This window comes from Filicampus tigris, chromosome 8 (genome assembly GCF_054856515.1).
Source record: "Filicampus tigris isolate MCC_2025a chromosome 8, RoL_Ftig_1.0, whole genome shotgun sequence".
Taxonomy (NCBI): Eukaryota; Metazoa; Chordata; class Actinopteri; order Syngnathiformes; family Syngnathidae; genus Filicampus; species Filicampus tigris.
In genome coordinates this window covers 2,122,681-2,139,926 of record NC_141224.1, presented here as the reverse complement: position 1 = coordinate 2,139,926, position 17,246 = coordinate 2,122,681, and the positions used below count along the sequence as shown (strand labels likewise).

Below are 17,246 nucleotides of genomic sequence, written 5' to 3'. Positions count from 1 at the left end.
GAGGTGACTGCTTGCCCCATTTGAGATACTTGAAGCAAAATGAGCCCATTTTCTCCACCGCACTGGCACCTTGACTTCGGACTTTAATTTGCTCCATGACCAAGGTCGAAACTCAATTTACTTGTATGGCAAATCCATTTTCTCCATTTCAGCTCGAATTGTTTTGTTCCAGCGAATTTCACAACAATCAGCAGATAATGAGCAATTCTTGAAAAAAAAAAAAAAAAAAAAAAAAAAAGACGACGTTCTTGATTCAAGCGGCTTATTGTCACTTCCCGTCAATGTTTAACCGTAAAACGCAAAGAACGACACATTGTGCATTTCATCAAACCACATAATTTACGCAAGTCCACTAGCTTAATGCTAACACATAGAGCGGTTCACGAAAATGAGCACTGATGTTGTGGTAGTTAGAACTCTATAAGCAAAAGCTAGTCAGACAACATAACAATACTGACAGGCATGTATTCTTTATCCTCTGCGAAAATAACCCGAATATTACTGCAGTTCACTGAGTGACTGAGTTGCGAAACTCTTCATGTACGATGCACGTCAGCCCACACCCGACGAGCACAACGTCAATGGGCGTTGAAGAATGGAAGAAGAATGCAAACATATTCCATCATTGACATTCCTGATGCCTGATCATATTTTTATAAAGTACCTTTCCAAGACATACTAGCAACATTTTTGTTGGCGTTTTTTCCAGTGATGGGAACGGATGAATGGCATTTCCATTTGCTTCGATGGGGAACGGTGATTTGAGATACGAGTGTTTTGAGTTACGAGCGTTCTCGCTTTCTCAGGGAAGGAAATAAACTCCCAAGTGCTCCGTTTTTATTTTTCGCTTCACTCGAGCTTGCCACCGGCTAAAACTTTGGCAGACAAAAAATACATCAAGAGGAACACTGCGCTTGAATGACAATTATATATTTTTTATTATAGCATTTCCACAAATGGTGGCCGCATCATTTTCTAAATGAGTGATTTCAAAGTCAATATGGATCAGAAGGCCCAAATTATGGACAAAATATTCCGACACCAACAGGACGTTAAAATAGGCGAAAATGAACGATTCCAAAAAAAAAAAAAAAATGGGGCTAGCCCAGCCCCCGAGGGATTATTTTTGATCGAACTCCAAATTTACAGGAGGGTGTTGATGAGGTCATTTCCACGCGTGGTCTAATTTCACAGAAGCAGTTTCTCTCCGTCTAGTCCAAATGTCAACGGCTGTTAAATTAGCGTGAAATAATAGAAGGAGCGGCGTCAGCAGCAGCTGGGCCCCAAACCGGCCATTTTTCATTTCTTGGGGATCATCCTCCCACTCCAGTCGCCAAAGCCTTCGAGGGCTCCCGTTTTTTTTTGTTTTTTTTTTTAGGGCTGCCCGTTTCCAGCATGCCAGCAACAACTTGAGCATCTCAGCACACATGTTCATGTGCCCTCTTGTGTTTTTTTGTTTGCTTGTTTTTTTTTACCTTTAGAGTCACGGTTGAGCTGCAGCCTAAACCAGCTGACTTGGGGGCGAAGAAGCGGGCGACACCCCCGAATGGTTGCCAGACAATCCAAGGGCACAAACAAGATGCATGTCAAGAGTGAGAATTGGAGAGAATCATTTGCACGGATGCCCCAAACGTTGGCAACTTGTTCAAAGAAATGAGAAATTGCTTTTTTGATGGAGGACGACGATTTGAGGGGGTTTTGATGTGCACAAGCGACACGATGTGATGCTTGGACGACTATTTGGGGAATTGCAATTCTGATCCGAGAAATGTACAAAGCGACGGAGGAAAACTGTCATATTCGGACTTTGACAGGCTGGACTGTGAACCTGCTTTTTAAAAAGTATTTAGAGGAAAACAAAATGAAACTGTTTTTCTATCACCGCCTTACAGTGACAAGAAAATCTGTTTGTTTTTTTTTTTTGGGGGGGGGGGGGTTCACATAACATTAAACATTGGAAAAAATCAATTTGAATGCTGTCATTGGGCACGGCGAATATTTTGACGTTGACAAGCTGTTTTAAAAATCTTTTGGGTGGGGGGGGGTATTGGGGACACCAAATGAAAAGATGTCTTCTTTGTCTTTGAGGGACAAACAGGCGGGTCCAATGAAGTGTCCCAGAAAATTCTGACGTGGTCTCGCGTCCACGTTTTTGAGGAGCTCAGCGACTGATTAATTGCGTCAAGTGTGCTTCGTCGGCTTCACCACACTTGGCGTTTTCATTTATAGTTTTAAACTTGGGCTCCAAAAAGGGCCAGCGTGGTGCAATCGTGGTTAATAGGGCTGCTCGATTATGAATAAAATATGAATCACGATTATTTTGGTAATAATTGAAATCATGATTATTCAAACGGCCATTTTGCTACAAAACAAGAAAATGTTTAAAAAAAAGACAAACACATTTCTTTGAAACACTATAATTATGTAAGTTCCAAACAAAATTATCAAAATGAGTTATTAGACAATAAAACAATTTGCAAATGGAAAATGTCATGAAATGATTTCCTCGCGTGTAAACAGACATCGTGCGTTGGATATAAATGCATATTAATAATGTTTTGTTTTTGTTTTTTTACGGTTAGGCCAATTTTGTAATCATGGACTGTAATAATCGCAATTGTAATTGAATTTCGATGAATTGCACAGCCCAAGCGGTTCAAACGTCTGCCACACAGTTGGAAGTTTCCGGGTTGAACTCTTGGCTCTGGCTTTGCCGGATCCTGACGTCAGACAGCCAAAGAGCCCAAAGTCAGCTGGGGCAGGCGTCAGACAAGCGCCACACAAAACGGATATTTGACCACAAAAGCTGTTTGCGTAAATCAAGTCTTGCAACAACTTTCGCTACGCCGACAGTAGACAAGTGCGCTAAAGTTGTCATCGTTAAATGAAAAAGCGTGTGGGCTGACATGTCAGTGTGAGGCGTGACGTGCGAGCGCGCGTACCTCGGCCTCGTAGATGAAGAGGATGACGTAGGTGATTGTGTAGACGGTCATGTAGATGCTCAGCTTCACCGAGCCGCTGTGGCTGATCCTTGCCCTGACGCACACCAAAAAGGGTCAAAGTTCATCCGTTGTTGAGGCGGGGAGAAAGACAGAAGAGACATTTCGTGTTCTACATGTGGAGGGAGGGGCACAAGGCGACATCAAAAGGACATTGAGATTCGCGGGCCAAGCAGCAATTCAGGCACACAACAGGACCTCCTCTACTTTTTTACCAAGAGACGATTGTGTTAGCGTCACAGGTGGCTAGCAATGCACTACATTTACTCGCTTACATTTCCCGAAGTCAAAAAGCGTACCGGCAGCCCACTTTAAATGGATCTTGGACGTCTGCAGCCGTCAATGGCAGTGAATGAGTTGACGCAAGCTGCTTTTTACTTTTACCTGAGCATTTTTCTGATGAAGAAAGTGTGCTTATTTTCCGTCAACACATTGCGCTACATTCCACTCGCTACTTCGATTTTTACTCATCTCTTCTTGCTTGCGTGAAGAGATGAGCTTTATGTTTCGGTTTGTCAGAGTGTTCGCCGGATACTTACGTCGTTTTTGAACCGGATACTGACTCAAGTAATCATTTGAAGGAGTACTTTTGACTTCTTCATATTATTCGAGCAACAGCCGAGCACAATTTGTAGCTACTCAACCCAACTCGGGTTTGCGTGTTTGTCATTTATAAATCTGCCTCCTTGAAATTGACATTGAATTTTCAACACGTGCACAGACACTTAGGGTGGATCAAAAAACGATCTGGATCCGGGAAAAAAAATAAATAAAAAATATCGGTTTGGATTTAAAACCCAATCGTTCCAGTTCCAAATGAACCCTCCTTGAATTGTTCGGCGCCCCGTCTAACGAGATACGAATCAAATGATCTTTTTTTTGGGAGAGATGCGCACCCCTAACACACACACGCACGCACGCACGCATGCGCACACGCTAAGATGGCAGCCGCACCTGGTGACGGTGAAACCTTTGCCCAGCAGTATGAGCATGAGCAGGAACACCAGGAAACTCAGTGAGAAGAGTAATTTCCCTGGAGAGACACAAAGAGGAGACACGAGAGTAATAAGGCTGAGACGAAAAAATGGGGGTGGGGGGGGGGGTCAGTCCACATGCATACGCACACACACGCGCACACCATTATTCGAGCATTTTCAACTGCAAGAAGTTTAGCAAGGCATTTTCTTGGGAGCATGATGTGTTTGGACAGCGTAACTATTGCCGAAACGTCGTGTTGGCGGAATTTAACGGGACTAAAGGAAGACTTGGGCGGCGGGGCGCATTTCCGGGCGTGGTCGGCAGCACCCAACCTTTGACCTAACTTTCATATGCAATTTCCGCTCTTCTGGGAAGAATTTCGGCATGATCTGCGGCCTTCGTCTTCATCAAAGTCTTGTGGCTTGCGTCAAAGGATATTTTCAAGCGTGGCAGACGAGGAAGGCAGGACTCACCGAGTATTTTCAGGCTGCCGTTGCCGACGCCATCCCGGGCGTAGAGGCCCCAGTAGACGCAGTGGAACAGCAGGCTGAGCACTGCCGATGGAAAAAAAAAGGCGGGGAAAAAACAGAGAGAAGAAATGTGTGGTGGATATTTTGTTTTGGAAATGGGCTTCTTACTTTTTGCTACTTCTGCGAATGACAAAGAAGAATTCCGTCTCGTCTACTTCCTCCAACTATTTTTCATTTTTCAGTTGATATCATTAGCTAGTTGATTTTTAATGAGCTACGGCATAAGCGCAAGATGCGACGCGCCGGTTCAAGGTTGCCATCGTCCGCTCGGCGCGTCCGGGCTGTGACTTGGCCACCGCCTGACACCCGCTTCCACATGTACAAGTACTCGAGTACTTTTTATGTCTTTGCTGAGTTTTATTTTTTTTTTAATATGCATTTATATCCAAAGTACTACATTTGTTTACACACAAGGAAATCATACATATGCACTTTTTTGTAATTTGATAACTCATTTTATAAATTTGGTTTGGAACTTACATAATTATAGTGTTTCAAAAAATGTCATTTCTCTTTATATTTGTTCCGATGAAACATTTTCTTGTTTTGTACCCAAAAATAAATGATCGTTTGAGTAATCGTGTTTTTGATTACCATCAAAATAATCGTGATTGGTATTTGTTTTTTTTCCATAATCGAGCAGCCCTACAGGCTTGATCTTGCTTTAAAAAAGCAGACCGAACTTCTTGTGAGCAGTCTACGACTTAAGTACAGAGCGTGAGTGCTTTAGCCACCTCGAGGTTGAAAATAAGATGAATTTTTGAGGGGGGGAAAAAAAAAGCAGACAAGTCTGTAAACGGGATCAGAGAGGACATGGGAAGTGATTTCCAAAGAGAAGCAGTGCGCGGAAAGCAAAGGAGGGGGCGAGATAAGGAGGGAGAAAGAGATGGAGAGCAGGCGGCGCCGTCGGCCGGCACGCTCGGGCGCACGCGTTCAATAGCGCAACCGTTCCGGCGTTAATACGGGCCGATAAGATCGGCGGCGGGCAGCCCGAGTGCGGTTTCAAAGCGGCTGCGAGCGCGCGGCGGGGCCCATCGTCATCCTGCCGCAAGGCGCAGCGCCTCCCGCCGCGCGGCGACACTCACCCTCCACCCCGGCGGCCGTCATGAACATTTTGTAGGTGGTGTGAAGAAGCTGCCTCCCCTTCAGATTGTCTGCAGAAAGAAAGGCATCAAAGGGGATGAGCTGATGGCGGGGCGGCTTTGCGCTAACAGATGGCGGCGCGGACGACGCCGCCATTAGCATCCGCGCGCTTTCGCGGGGATGAAGATTTGACGAGGCCTTCCCTGCGAGCATCCGCGCGCGGGTGGGGTGGGGGGTGGGGGGGATTTACAGGTGCGGAGCAGGTCGTAAACATTAGCGCTCACTCTGTTTACGTTCTGCGGGCTTTTGCAGGAGCCACGAAAATGGCCCACACTTTTTCATGTGCGAGCCTCGGCGCTGGGTCTGAGTCAGCAAGGCTTCCTCTGCTGGCCTCAAGACCATCGCCGCATTTCACACATCAAATTGCATTCATTTATTGGCAACACTTTCATCGTTTCTCTTGAATGCACTGCTTCGAGTACATTTTTTTTTTTTGTCCAATCATATTTCTGCCTCACCGCGCCGCCATGTTAATGTAATCTGCACAGTGCCTTCTCCAGATCGAGGATTTGGGTGGGGGGGGGTGGGGGGGGGTGCTTGGATTAAGGTTTGGGGTAGTTTATCAGGCGCAAAAAAAGACGCTCTCGGGAAGTCAACCCAAACCTTTTTTTTTTCAAGGATACGTTCTATGCAAGCCCACTAGTTGAAACAGGGCATTCTGATAAATATTGCGTTTGTAGAATTAAGAGTTAATCCACTCGTTTTTTGCCATTTCTGGGGCGGCCATTTTGTCACTTCTGTCGACTGAAAATGACATCACAACTGCTCAGGTAACAACCAATCACGGCTGACCTGTTTCCTGAAGCTGAGCCGTGATTGGTCGTTACCTGAGCTCTAAGCAGTTGTGATGTCATTTTCAGTCGACAGAAGTGACAAAATGGCCGCCCCAGAAATGGCAAAAAACAAGTGGATTAACTCTTATTCCACAAACGCAATATCGATCAGAATGCCTTGTTTGAACTAGTGGACTTGCATAGAACATATTCTTGAAAAAAAAAAGGGTTGATTTACCACTTTGCCGTAATGTAGGGTTGCACAATTATGGCCAAAAATGATATCACAATTATTTTTTTTTTTTATCAATATTGAAATTACATTTATTAATCACAGTCATTAAAACCTTTTTGGGGCCAAACTTCTCACTAAAATGTAAACATTTTCAGTGTAAAAAGAAAACAAAATAAATGAATTATCATTTTAGAATGAATGAAAAATATTTGAAAAAAAAAAACAAATTTACACCAGAATTGAAAATTCACCAAGGGATAACTGAATTGTTGTTTGACTTCACTCGGCCTGAATCGGAGTTGGCGGAAAACGTCTGTTGATCGATTTCGATCCATTAGCTCCTGATCTCATCCCCAATTTACGTTGTCCTTTCTTCTCTTGACATGACTCGCTCTCATCTGTCCACCGAGTGACTCGAGGCTCCAGCTGCAGGGGGCGCTCTTTTGTTATTTCCCCATCTTAAGCACGCCTTCGCCCCCTGCTGGTTGGCTGAATACTGGTTGAGAAAGTCAATATCAGCAATGAGCGTGAATCGTGATCACCACTCAAATTCCATTCATTGTTCACTATCGGATGATGTGATCATTCCTGATCTTCCGCAACGAGTCACTGGCGCCGATATTTGCTCTTACGACTCAAAGCGGCCACGCGTTCTTCGGCTGAGTTTGAATTCTTGCTCGGCTGTAGTGGAGCCGTTCTCCCCGGCGGGCAAGTTGGAAAGTAACAGCAGTTTGCAGCTCTTTGACACCCCGGGAAATCTCCGCGGTGAACTCGGAATGCAACGCGCCCCCGGCGGATAATTGATGGAGGGCCGTTAAGTCAGGGGAGTGGAAATGAATAAAAGCCAAATTTAGCACAACATACTGTCGCCAACGAACGACAGACGTGCCGCATAAGCCTCCGGCGCGAACATCAGCACAGATGCGCCTCGTCGTGCGCCGTCACTGCTCGGAAAGGGGAGCGGGGAACTTTCGTCCGTTCGAAGCCGCAGTAACTCCAAGGAAAAAAAAAAAAAAAAAAAGTCCTTGAGAGGTGGATCGCGCCAGTGGAATGTTCCATTTAGCGGTGGCGTTTATTCCCCAAAGGAGACGGAAGCTTGGTGCTTGACCTTGGCGTCTTTGTTCACTTGCCCCTTGCGAGGCAACATGAAGGATGAATCTTGCAAAATGAATTTGGAAAAATGCACGCGCGGCAGCCAGCTGGCTTGAAATGTGACCTGAATGAAAGATGGAGAGCAGCCGACTGACGGCTTCTTCAAATGCATCCCCCGCAAATAAATGACATCTCATCTCCGTGCGCCTTCTTCGTCTTGCCACCTTGACCACTTTGATTGCCTCCGTGAGCGAGCTTGTCCTTTACTTTGTACAGCTCATCAATTGTCCCCGTTGAAATCAAATGCCAATAAAAATGCCAAAACTCCATTCCAGCGCCACCAAAACATTTTTTTCGTTCAATGTTATCTAATGAAGAAAACGGACTATATAAAAACTGTGCGCCTAGAAGGGGTGTGGCCTCATCACTGACACCAGGAGCTGAAGTCCGCTGGGCTGCTTGATCTGCGTGAGCGTTAGCTGTAGCCTACAGCAGCTCCTCGCCTGTGTTGTCATTTTGTATTTGTGGAGACTAATATTTGTGAAGCTCAGAGGCCACCGTGGCTCTCCTTGCCCGCATGTGAGGGCATCCCACCTCAATCGTACCATTTTGCTTTTTTTTCTCCCCCACTTTTCTCAAGCCAAGCGGCAGTGTGTTGACATAAAGAACGTGTTTTTCTTTTGCTTTTTTTTTTTTTTTTTTTTTAATGGCACGGCCGACGGGTAGCAGTGACGCCAAAGGAGACGTGTGATGATGAGCCAAAAAAGGAATCGGAACCGACTTCGACGCATGAAATGCGTCTGGCTGCGCAATCCAATATGAGCCATAAGATACGAGTTGACGGGATCAATCGGCAAACACCTGCCAGGCAGCATCATAGGAAATTAAAAAAATATATATATTTTTATTTCATGTCACAATGACTGATCTTCTCTTCACTCTATAGGCAGCTAGGAATGTTAAAACTTCACTTGTGTAATTATCAATAGGGGTGTGCACCTCTCCACAAAAGACGATTTGATAAGTTAGGTGCCAAACGATTCAAGGACGGTTCGATTTGAAAGTGGAACGATTCGGTTCGGTTCCACTCAATGAGATTCCGATTCCATTCGATATACATAGTATGGCTCAGTTGGATCGTGTATGATGCAATTACTTTTTGTTGTTATTTTACACACATTTGAATGAGTTTGTCAGTACTGTCACCGTGCCAATTCCTTCCAAGATGGATCTCTCCAATAAAAGACGATTCGATACGTATCCGGATACATTTCAAAGTGGAGCGATTCGGCGAATGCGATGCACTCACACCTTTTGAATCAAAAACACATTTTTCCTGGTTCAAACCGGTTTTGTTACACCTCTAATAACAAGGGTTATTTGCGCCGGCAAAAGTGGGACGGAAATATGTCCGCGCCTTGGCGGAGGTCTTCGCTCCACTCGAATGAACAATTGAGAAGGGAAATGGCAGACAAGGAATTGTAAATCCAGCACCCAAAATGGCTGCATCCCGGGAGGCCGCTGAAAATTTAAAGCGAACTGATATGAAAACAAGCCTTTTCCCTTTATCTGCTATAAAAGAGCAAAAGGGCCACTTTGGTGGCAATGTCATAACTACAAAGCTCTTTTCAAGCTTCCAGGGGGGGGGGGGGGGGGGGGGACGAGGAACACGAGAAGCTACTCTTCCGCCATCAAGAAAACATGGTGCTTTTTTTGCGGAGGTTTTCGGAACCTGCGGCCGACTTGAAAAGATACTTACAGGCGAAGTAGCAGGAGAGCAGGAAGACCACGGAGAAGATGAGCAGGAAGGTGATGTCCGTCTCCAGGATGCCTGAGGACCACAAATGGAATCGCTGATGAGGGAGCGAGACGGCAGAATGACAAAAAGGTTTGCGCCGACTCCCCTCACGTCATCTGTCATCGTTAATCCATCCATTACGCTCATTTGTCCACTTCACGCGGCTTAATCGCTCGTGCTAAGTCCACCGTTTCTCACGTCATCGCTTCTCGCTCCTTTCTCGGCGTGTCCGATAGCGCTTTTTTTTTTTCCAGGCCGATACCAGTACGTGTATTGGCTTTTGACTATACTGACTGACAGCGGTCAGTTAAAAAACACAGAGATCGAATGAATTGAGTCGAAGCTGGATCTTGTTTGTGGAAACTATAATGCACAATATTGGCGCCCAAAAAAACGTTGAGTACGTTGGGCTCAAGAGGGTTCCTTAGGTATCGGCGGCTGGTATCAGCAGCAACCGTCACAAGTAACCGACACATTTCAATAAGGTTGGTATCGGTACTCGGCCACCCAGAGAAGCTTGTATTAGGGACGGACCGATTATCTGCCGGGCCGATTTTTAGCGATCGGCAAAATGCCAAATATCGCTACGGGCCTTTTTAAAAAAAAATCAGATGGCTGATAATAAATCAATTTAAAACTGTGTTAAGTTCAAGGAACTATTCATTTCAATTTTCAGTTCACTTTATAAAAGATTCGACTGAGCCTGGGGACACGCTGCAACTTTTGTTTTTGTTGTAAATCAAAACAAAGACAAGTGACATTTCTGTGATTTTGAAAAGCTTGGAGAACTTTATTTACGGTCGAAGTTTTCATTGAACTTTTAAAGACATGCTGATGATGATGCATATTGCTCGCTGAACTTTATTAGAATTTTACAACAAAGATGTATATAGTCAAAAAAGTATAATAATGAGGAAAAAAAAAATCAATGTATGCAAATTGTTCAATAAACATATAAGACATTTCAACAAATGTTAGAATTTTTACCATTTTTGATGCCAATATATATAATGAATATCGGTAACGGTATCGTTCCTGAAAGAAGCAAGTCAAGTTTACGCCGGTCTTACCGAATTCATCGGCGGAGAAGTGCTGCGTCCAGAACGACTGCCCGTTGGTCAGCTTCATCTCGTACTCCAGCTGCAGGCCGTCGCCCTGGGGGATGCCGCGCCATCAAATTTCACAAGTTTAATCACTCAACTTCAGGCGTGTTACCCAATTTTTTTGCCCTACTTTAATGGGTTCTTACAATACATACAGTAAACATTTTTTTAGGGGGGGGGGCGCCAGGAGAAGAGTTAAACAGAAACTCTCACGCAGACTCACTTCAGTCGGCTTTCAAACCAGGATTCAGGTCTCAAGTTAGTATTTTAGATTTGAATGTTAAGGCCTGGCTGACATTCTCAAATAAGGGCTTGAAAGCAGGCTTCAGTTGAAACTTGAAACGTTACATTTTCAATCCAGCGTTTCAAATTTGGCTCACATTGGAGTAACGCTTGTTTCTTTCCTGAGAGGACTCTGTGTGAGAGAAGCCCACGTCCGTTACAGGGACAGAGCCTCTTTGAGGAAAAACAACTTGTTCCCTCCGGCTGAAACTGCCCCCCCCCCGCCCCTCCTCCGCCGGCAGTTTCAGCTAGCAGAGATACGACATCGAAAAGCAAAATGCCCCGATGAGCCAGGCAGTCCTGCGGCGTCATCGCCACACGCGTCGCTTTTTCTTCACACCGGATTCAAATTGTAATTTAGGAGGTGCGAATTCCTCCGACGGCCATCTAAGAAGCGGCGCCGAGCTCTGGCGCCAATATTGCGGGTCTGCTCCTAAAGTTAGAAAAGACCGCTGGCAAGCAAACGGCGCCCGGAGGGCAGGAAGTGGGAAGATGACATGGATGATAACCATGGCAACCGTTTCCAGTGATGTCATGAGGCGATGGAGAGACTGCTGAAGGGGTGAAGGGCAAGAGGAGGAGGCGGAGCTTCACGGCGGGCCTCTCGTCTGCTCTCGCTGGAAGAAACGCCGACTGGCAGGTTTAACGTTTCGATCCGGTGTTTAAAATTTGACTCCAAGAGAGGGGCGGGGTTTCAATTGAAGATTTAAGTCAGGGTTACGCTTCATTTGGGTTTCACTCCAGTGTTTCAAATGACATTGACAGTTGCAAATTCGGGTTTTAAGACAGGGGTACGGTTTCAACGCAGGGTTAAGGTTTCAAACCCGAAACTAGGGTAAGGTTTTAAACGAAGGTCTCAAGGCAGGGTTGGAGTTAAGATTTGAATCCTGTGTTTAACAATCGAGGGGGAGGGTTTGGCTTTCAAGTTAAGGTTTCAAGCCAAGGTTAGGGTTTCGAATACCAACTAATCTAGTGTATGAAATGATGGTTAGGGTTTCAAGTTATGGGTTAAAACGAGGCTAGGGTTTCAAATTAGAGTTAATGTTTCAAACTTGGGTTGAATGAGGGTTTCAAGGTAAGATTAGGGTTTCAAATTGGGGTTCAAGCCAGAGTCAGGCTCTCAAACTCTGATCTCAATTCAGTCCAATTAAAGGAATTTGATCTCGCTGGAATTTTAGTGCAGGCCCGCATTTCCTCAAATAGTGTCGGTGCCCCAACGCGCAAACGCCGTTGCCGAGTAAACAAGCGGCGGCGTCAAGCCGCCGTGGACCGTCCAAGGCGTGCAGGACGAGTGACGGCCAGATTGGACTTTTATTCAATAATAATAATAATAATAATAACAAAGAATAAAAAAGGCCGTCGGGCTGCGAGTGGATCTTTTATATGCGAGTTGTTTTTTTTTGCTTTGACTTGCGAGGTGCAGACTTAAGATAAGAGCGCTGCCTGTAGGCAGCTCAATTGACAATAAACAGCGGCTTGTCCAATAGTCAACAATTTGTCAAAGAAGAGGCTACGAGCTATTTATTGCCACTCCCACTTGAAGTTTCAACACAAAAAGTCAAACAAAAGCTCAAATGAAGAGAATTACACATTGTATACATTTCCAACAACCAAACGAGGCTGCCTTAAAAACGGCCCACACGTGAACTGACATGCTAAGAGTTAGCGTTGATGGTTGTTCATCTTGAAAGCAATGGAACACGAATGGTGGAACACCACAGGTAGACAGACAATATAATATTGACAGGCAGGTATTCTTTATCCTCTCCAAAAAAATAACGTTTTTTGGGGCGCAGGAGGCCGCAACAGATGAATGACATTTCATTCATTTCAATGTGGAACGAGGCCTGAGCATCTGACACTTCCCGGCTGAGAAGAACATCCCGTCACGGGACAATGTGCATTTCTGTCTTTTCCCAACTAGTCACCATGGTCATTTTTTGCGTCGATAGTGACGGACGGGTGAAACGCTGCTCCCCTCGTCCCGCTAATGTTTTGACTCCGTGACTAACGCTGCTCGCCATTCAGAGCCTTTAAGCTCGCGCGCCGTGCATTCAAATAAAAGCAAAGTTGCAAAGTCTCAAGTCAGTGTCGGCCAGGATTCCGTATCGTGATTCGAAGGTTCTGTTCCAGTTCCAAATGATGTTTGGTGCAAAAACACAGACGCGGCGAGGCTAAATTTAAGCTGGCGGCGATTGAAAATCCGCAGCGCGCCAGCACAAAAATGGACCCGGAAATATGCAGTGAATCACACGAGCCCCCTCGGGGGTGGGGAGGGGGGGGGGGGGGGCGCCGCCCGGCTGTATTTTTCGCCTCCGCGTTGCTTCGTCCGGAAATAAACATTGCAAAGCGTCTTCTTCAAATCGCCAAACTAGTTCACAGTTGAATAGCATTTCAAAACTTAAGATCCACCTTTTGAGTTTGGACTTGACAAATGAAATTGCCGAGTCGAGGCACCCAGTGCAGCGACGATACGGCGTGACAACGCCAGGGCGTGTTTGCGGGCAATCCAAGAAGGCGTCCCGCAGGGAGGGCCACTCACCCCGCACTTGCTGAGCACGATGTACCACCACCTCTCCCTGACCGAGCGGAAACTGCGGCCGCCCACGCAGCTCAGCGCCTCCTCGCCGCCGTCGCCCTCCACCTGCCAGTGACGGAGGAGAGAACGCCGCCGTCACCCACACGGGAGATGTCGCATTTCGCCGCCCGCTACGCTGATTTCATCGCGGGGGGGGGGGAGTGAGAGTGGGATGATGCAAACCTATTCCAAAATAGCCTTGAAATGTGCCACAAAGATCTGTCACGCCGGATATCACATTTCACAACGCGATCAAAAAATAATATCTGCTGTTTATTGAAGTAAGACCGAAAAAAAACAAAAGACAAAAAAAAAAAAAGTGGGCTGACACGGGGGCGACATATTTGGAATGACACTTTTCCACTGCGTTGCTTGGCGTCAGCAAGGAGACATTAAGTGAAAATGAGCGTGGAGAAGCGCCCAAATTAGCGCTGCGTCGAGTCGTTGCCATGCGATGCAAAAGGTGCGTTTGTGTCCCTTTCTTTTACACAGCGTAGTAAAACGTCGTCGAGATAAAACCAGCCGCCGCCGCAAAGTCGTCATCTGCGGCGGTAATCGACGCTGATAGAAAGTGACACGATATCGCATGCTCCCCTTCAGGGCTAATCAATACAATTCGGTTGGTGCCAGCTAAGAAATGGACTCCAGAAAAGTTTGTTGGGCCCCGGTAAGAGAAGAAAGAATTGTTCACGTACAAAGTTGCAAAATGGTTCCGTCCCAAAAAACAATAAAGCGCCTTTGCCAGCACTTGGACCGCATCTGTTCTGGTCCGAGCCAGACTACGTTCTCAAACACTGAGAGGTATTAGCGACCCGACGAGAGGTTTTCCAGCGACGAGCTATCAATGGATTTTTTTTTCTCCGTCACTTGCGAACGCAAACTTGACATAGAAGCGCTGCATGGTGGCCGCTGTGTCCGCTCACTCTAAAAACACTCGGGTTAAAAAGAACACCGTTTTGGGTCCAAAATGGACCGACCCACTACTCGGGTCAATTTGACCCAAATTCAAAAACATCCCCCAAAATGGAGCTGTTTTGTACAGAACAATGCAAGAACGTGGGTCAAATCGACCCAGTTAGTGGATCGGGCCATTTTTGACCCAAAAATGATGTTCTTTTTAACCCGAGTGTTTTTGGAGTGCTGGCTTGGCAACGGGCGACAGTTCGGCAAATATGGCTGGTAAATATTCTTCAAAAAAGCTTCAACTGCTCATTACCGCAGGTTGCGGTCAAACTAAACATCAAACAAACAAAACAGCATGGAATATAGCCTGTGCTAGCTTAACGCTAATATACAATGGAAAAACTCTAAAGGCACACGGGCTAACCATCAGCATCTAGGTGGCGCTGTTGTTACACTTTCTATTAGGCTAAGCTGAACACAAACGGTGCAATAAACAATTCTCACAGGCATATATCCTTTATCCTCCGCAAAGAGCGACGAATATTACTGCCGTACCGAGAAGCCAAGAGAGGAGCTGAGCCTCCAGCACATCTCTACTTTTGGACTTTTCCTTGAGGATTCATTCTTTTAAATTGTATTGAATGATACCATCCGTGACGTTTGATAAAGTGGAACATGGAGTGGCGTTTTTTCCAAACGTTTGGCTTGTGAGTTGAAGCCTACGCATAATGTCCCATCAACGTGCGTGGGAGTCTTACCGCACATCCCGACCAAGTGTAGCGGGTGGTGAGGTTGATGACCTGGTTGTTCTCGGGCCTCAGCACCGCCTCCTTCTGGTAGCAGTTCTGACACACACACACACACAGACACGAGTCAACGTAGGATTCAGGCAGATTTGCATTATCGCGCGCGCCCGCTGCGCAGTCAATCCAAGACCACATCAAAAATATTGGATGGAGCCGACTGTATAATTTGAACCTTCCCCCACGCTTTCAGCACTTTTAAAGTTCGATCGGATCGCTGAAAGGAATGATTGCTTATATATAGATATAACGGGGGCGGGAACGATGAACGACGATATAGCGGGGAAACCGTCATCCATATTCATCCACCCTCACTACGTGCATTTGACCTTCGACTGCATGCTGACATTATGACCGAAACTTGCTGATGACGTTACACTGGAAGACAAATTGCTCTGTTTTGATTGCACCCGCACTTGCTGACATATTAGTCGTCTTTTTAATCATCTCCTTACACTTTGCAAGCGCGCCCACTCATGTAGCACGGCAGCGATATGACAAAAGTTTTACGAGGCCCGCCCGTGATGTGTTGCAGTCGCTATTAACGGCGTTATTGATTTGGTCGCAGGGAAGAAAAAAGAACAACCTCCGCATTGGGCGGGCGGTGATCAATATGATATAAGCGGTTATAATTGAAAAATGTCAACGTGGGCGGCACGGAACGGAACGGAACGGCTTTGTTTGAAATCGGTGCGGCGTGTTATTGAGTCCTGCCGGAGGAAAACATATGACAAGTGAACAAAAGAAAGTCCAGAGACTTAGGGTTTGGAAAATAAAAATGTCTATTTTATTTTACTACATGAAAGAAAATTGAATTAATTCATGCATTGAATAAATATGTTAGTGACAATAAAAGGTTCAAAAATTATATCAAATGTCCATTTTTTAAATTGCTAGTGCATACATTAAATGTGGCTTCCAAATGTAAAGAGGTGTAAAGGGTAAGTTAATTGGGCATCGGGACAAATCGAATTTTCAGGCGTATTTCCCTTTCGACTTGCTTTCCGTGGTATACCCTCCCATGATTTCATGTTCCATTCCAATAATGTTTTATTGAATAACAGTATCAGAGGGGCTCACCTTTTCGGGCCTCTTGTACACGGCCGGCCACTGAGAAGCATCGTCAAAGTAGAGTAATATGTTCTGACAGCAGCGAGACTGCACAGAGAGAGACGGGAGGGAAGAAAGGGAAAAGGCCGGCATTACGAGGCCGGGCCAGGCGAGGCGGGTGAGCGATGCGCGCCGATCAAAGAGGAGGCAGCTGGAGATTGCAATGACAAAATGTGTCCCCCCCCCACCGCCGCCGCCAAGTCCGCGGGGCTAAATCGAGAGGAGAAGTGACGGCTAAGTCGCGTGGAGGAAGAGGAGGGTGGCAAGGAAGAAGAGGAAGCCTCCGGAAAGGAGGAAGGAAGAGATCGTTTCAGCTAGATAACGACTTCGCCAGCTAACGATCAAAACGCCAACCGGCAAAAAGTGGCTGTTTGGAATCACTGCCTGTTCCACTTCAAATTATGCACAGTGAAACTGATGGAGCGGGTTGGCCATTTTGTAGCGCTGTTGGAATGTGTAGCGAGCAGCGATGTAACGATGATTCCAAAATCGAGTTAAACTGCTTAAACTATGCATCGATGAAAAAAAAATTAAATTAAGTGAATAATCGATTGGAGTCGCGCCGAGTGTTGCGTTTATCAACTCAGCGCTCACAAGCCCTAAACGGCAACACCTAACAAAAGACAAACCCTAGTTTCTTAGAATACTGTACACTAATTCAGAGTGCTAAGAAATTCTGTTCCTTTTAATCTTTTAAAGTTTTTTCCATCCCAGATGTAGACCACATTTTGAATATGGAGATCAAATAATGCACTTTTCATTGCGTATTGTGTTTGTGGATGGGTGCAGCACCACACTAGCGCACAGAGACAAGCATGGTAGCGATTTAAAATAAATAAATAAATAAAATACAAAGTCGAAATTTGAATCATATTGGGTCTTGCCTAGTAGTGAGTGTAAGTTACCTTCTATATAGTAG

General features: G+C 45.7%; 1 protein-coding gene across 1 annotated transcript in view; it reads right to left on the bottom strand.

The window, feature by feature from the left end:
* The window catches only part of tmem145 (transmembrane protein 145), a 32,966-nt gene that overhangs the window by 7,269 nt on the left and 8,451 nt on the right, over positions 1 to 17,246 (bottom strand). Inside the window, exons 3-11 of the mRNA XM_086039064.1 lie at positions 16,298 to 16,375; positions 15,173 to 15,259; positions 13,476 to 13,577; positions 10,619 to 10,703; positions 9,510 to 9,581; positions 5,593 to 5,661; positions 4,451 to 4,531; positions 3,954 to 4,032; positions 2,943 to 3,036 (exon numbers count right to left, since the gene is read on the bottom strand). Of these exons, the coding sequence (XP_085895190.1) occupies positions 2,943 to 3,036; positions 3,954 to 4,032; positions 4,451 to 4,531; positions 5,593 to 5,661; positions 9,510 to 9,581; positions 10,619 to 10,703; positions 13,476 to 13,577; positions 15,173 to 15,259; positions 16,298 to 16,375 (747 nt within the window). The remainder of the gene's footprint in view (positions 1 to 2,942; positions 3,037 to 3,953; positions 4,033 to 4,450; positions 4,532 to 5,592; positions 5,662 to 9,509; positions 9,582 to 10,618; positions 10,704 to 13,475; positions 13,578 to 15,172; positions 15,260 to 16,297; positions 16,376 to 17,246) is intronic.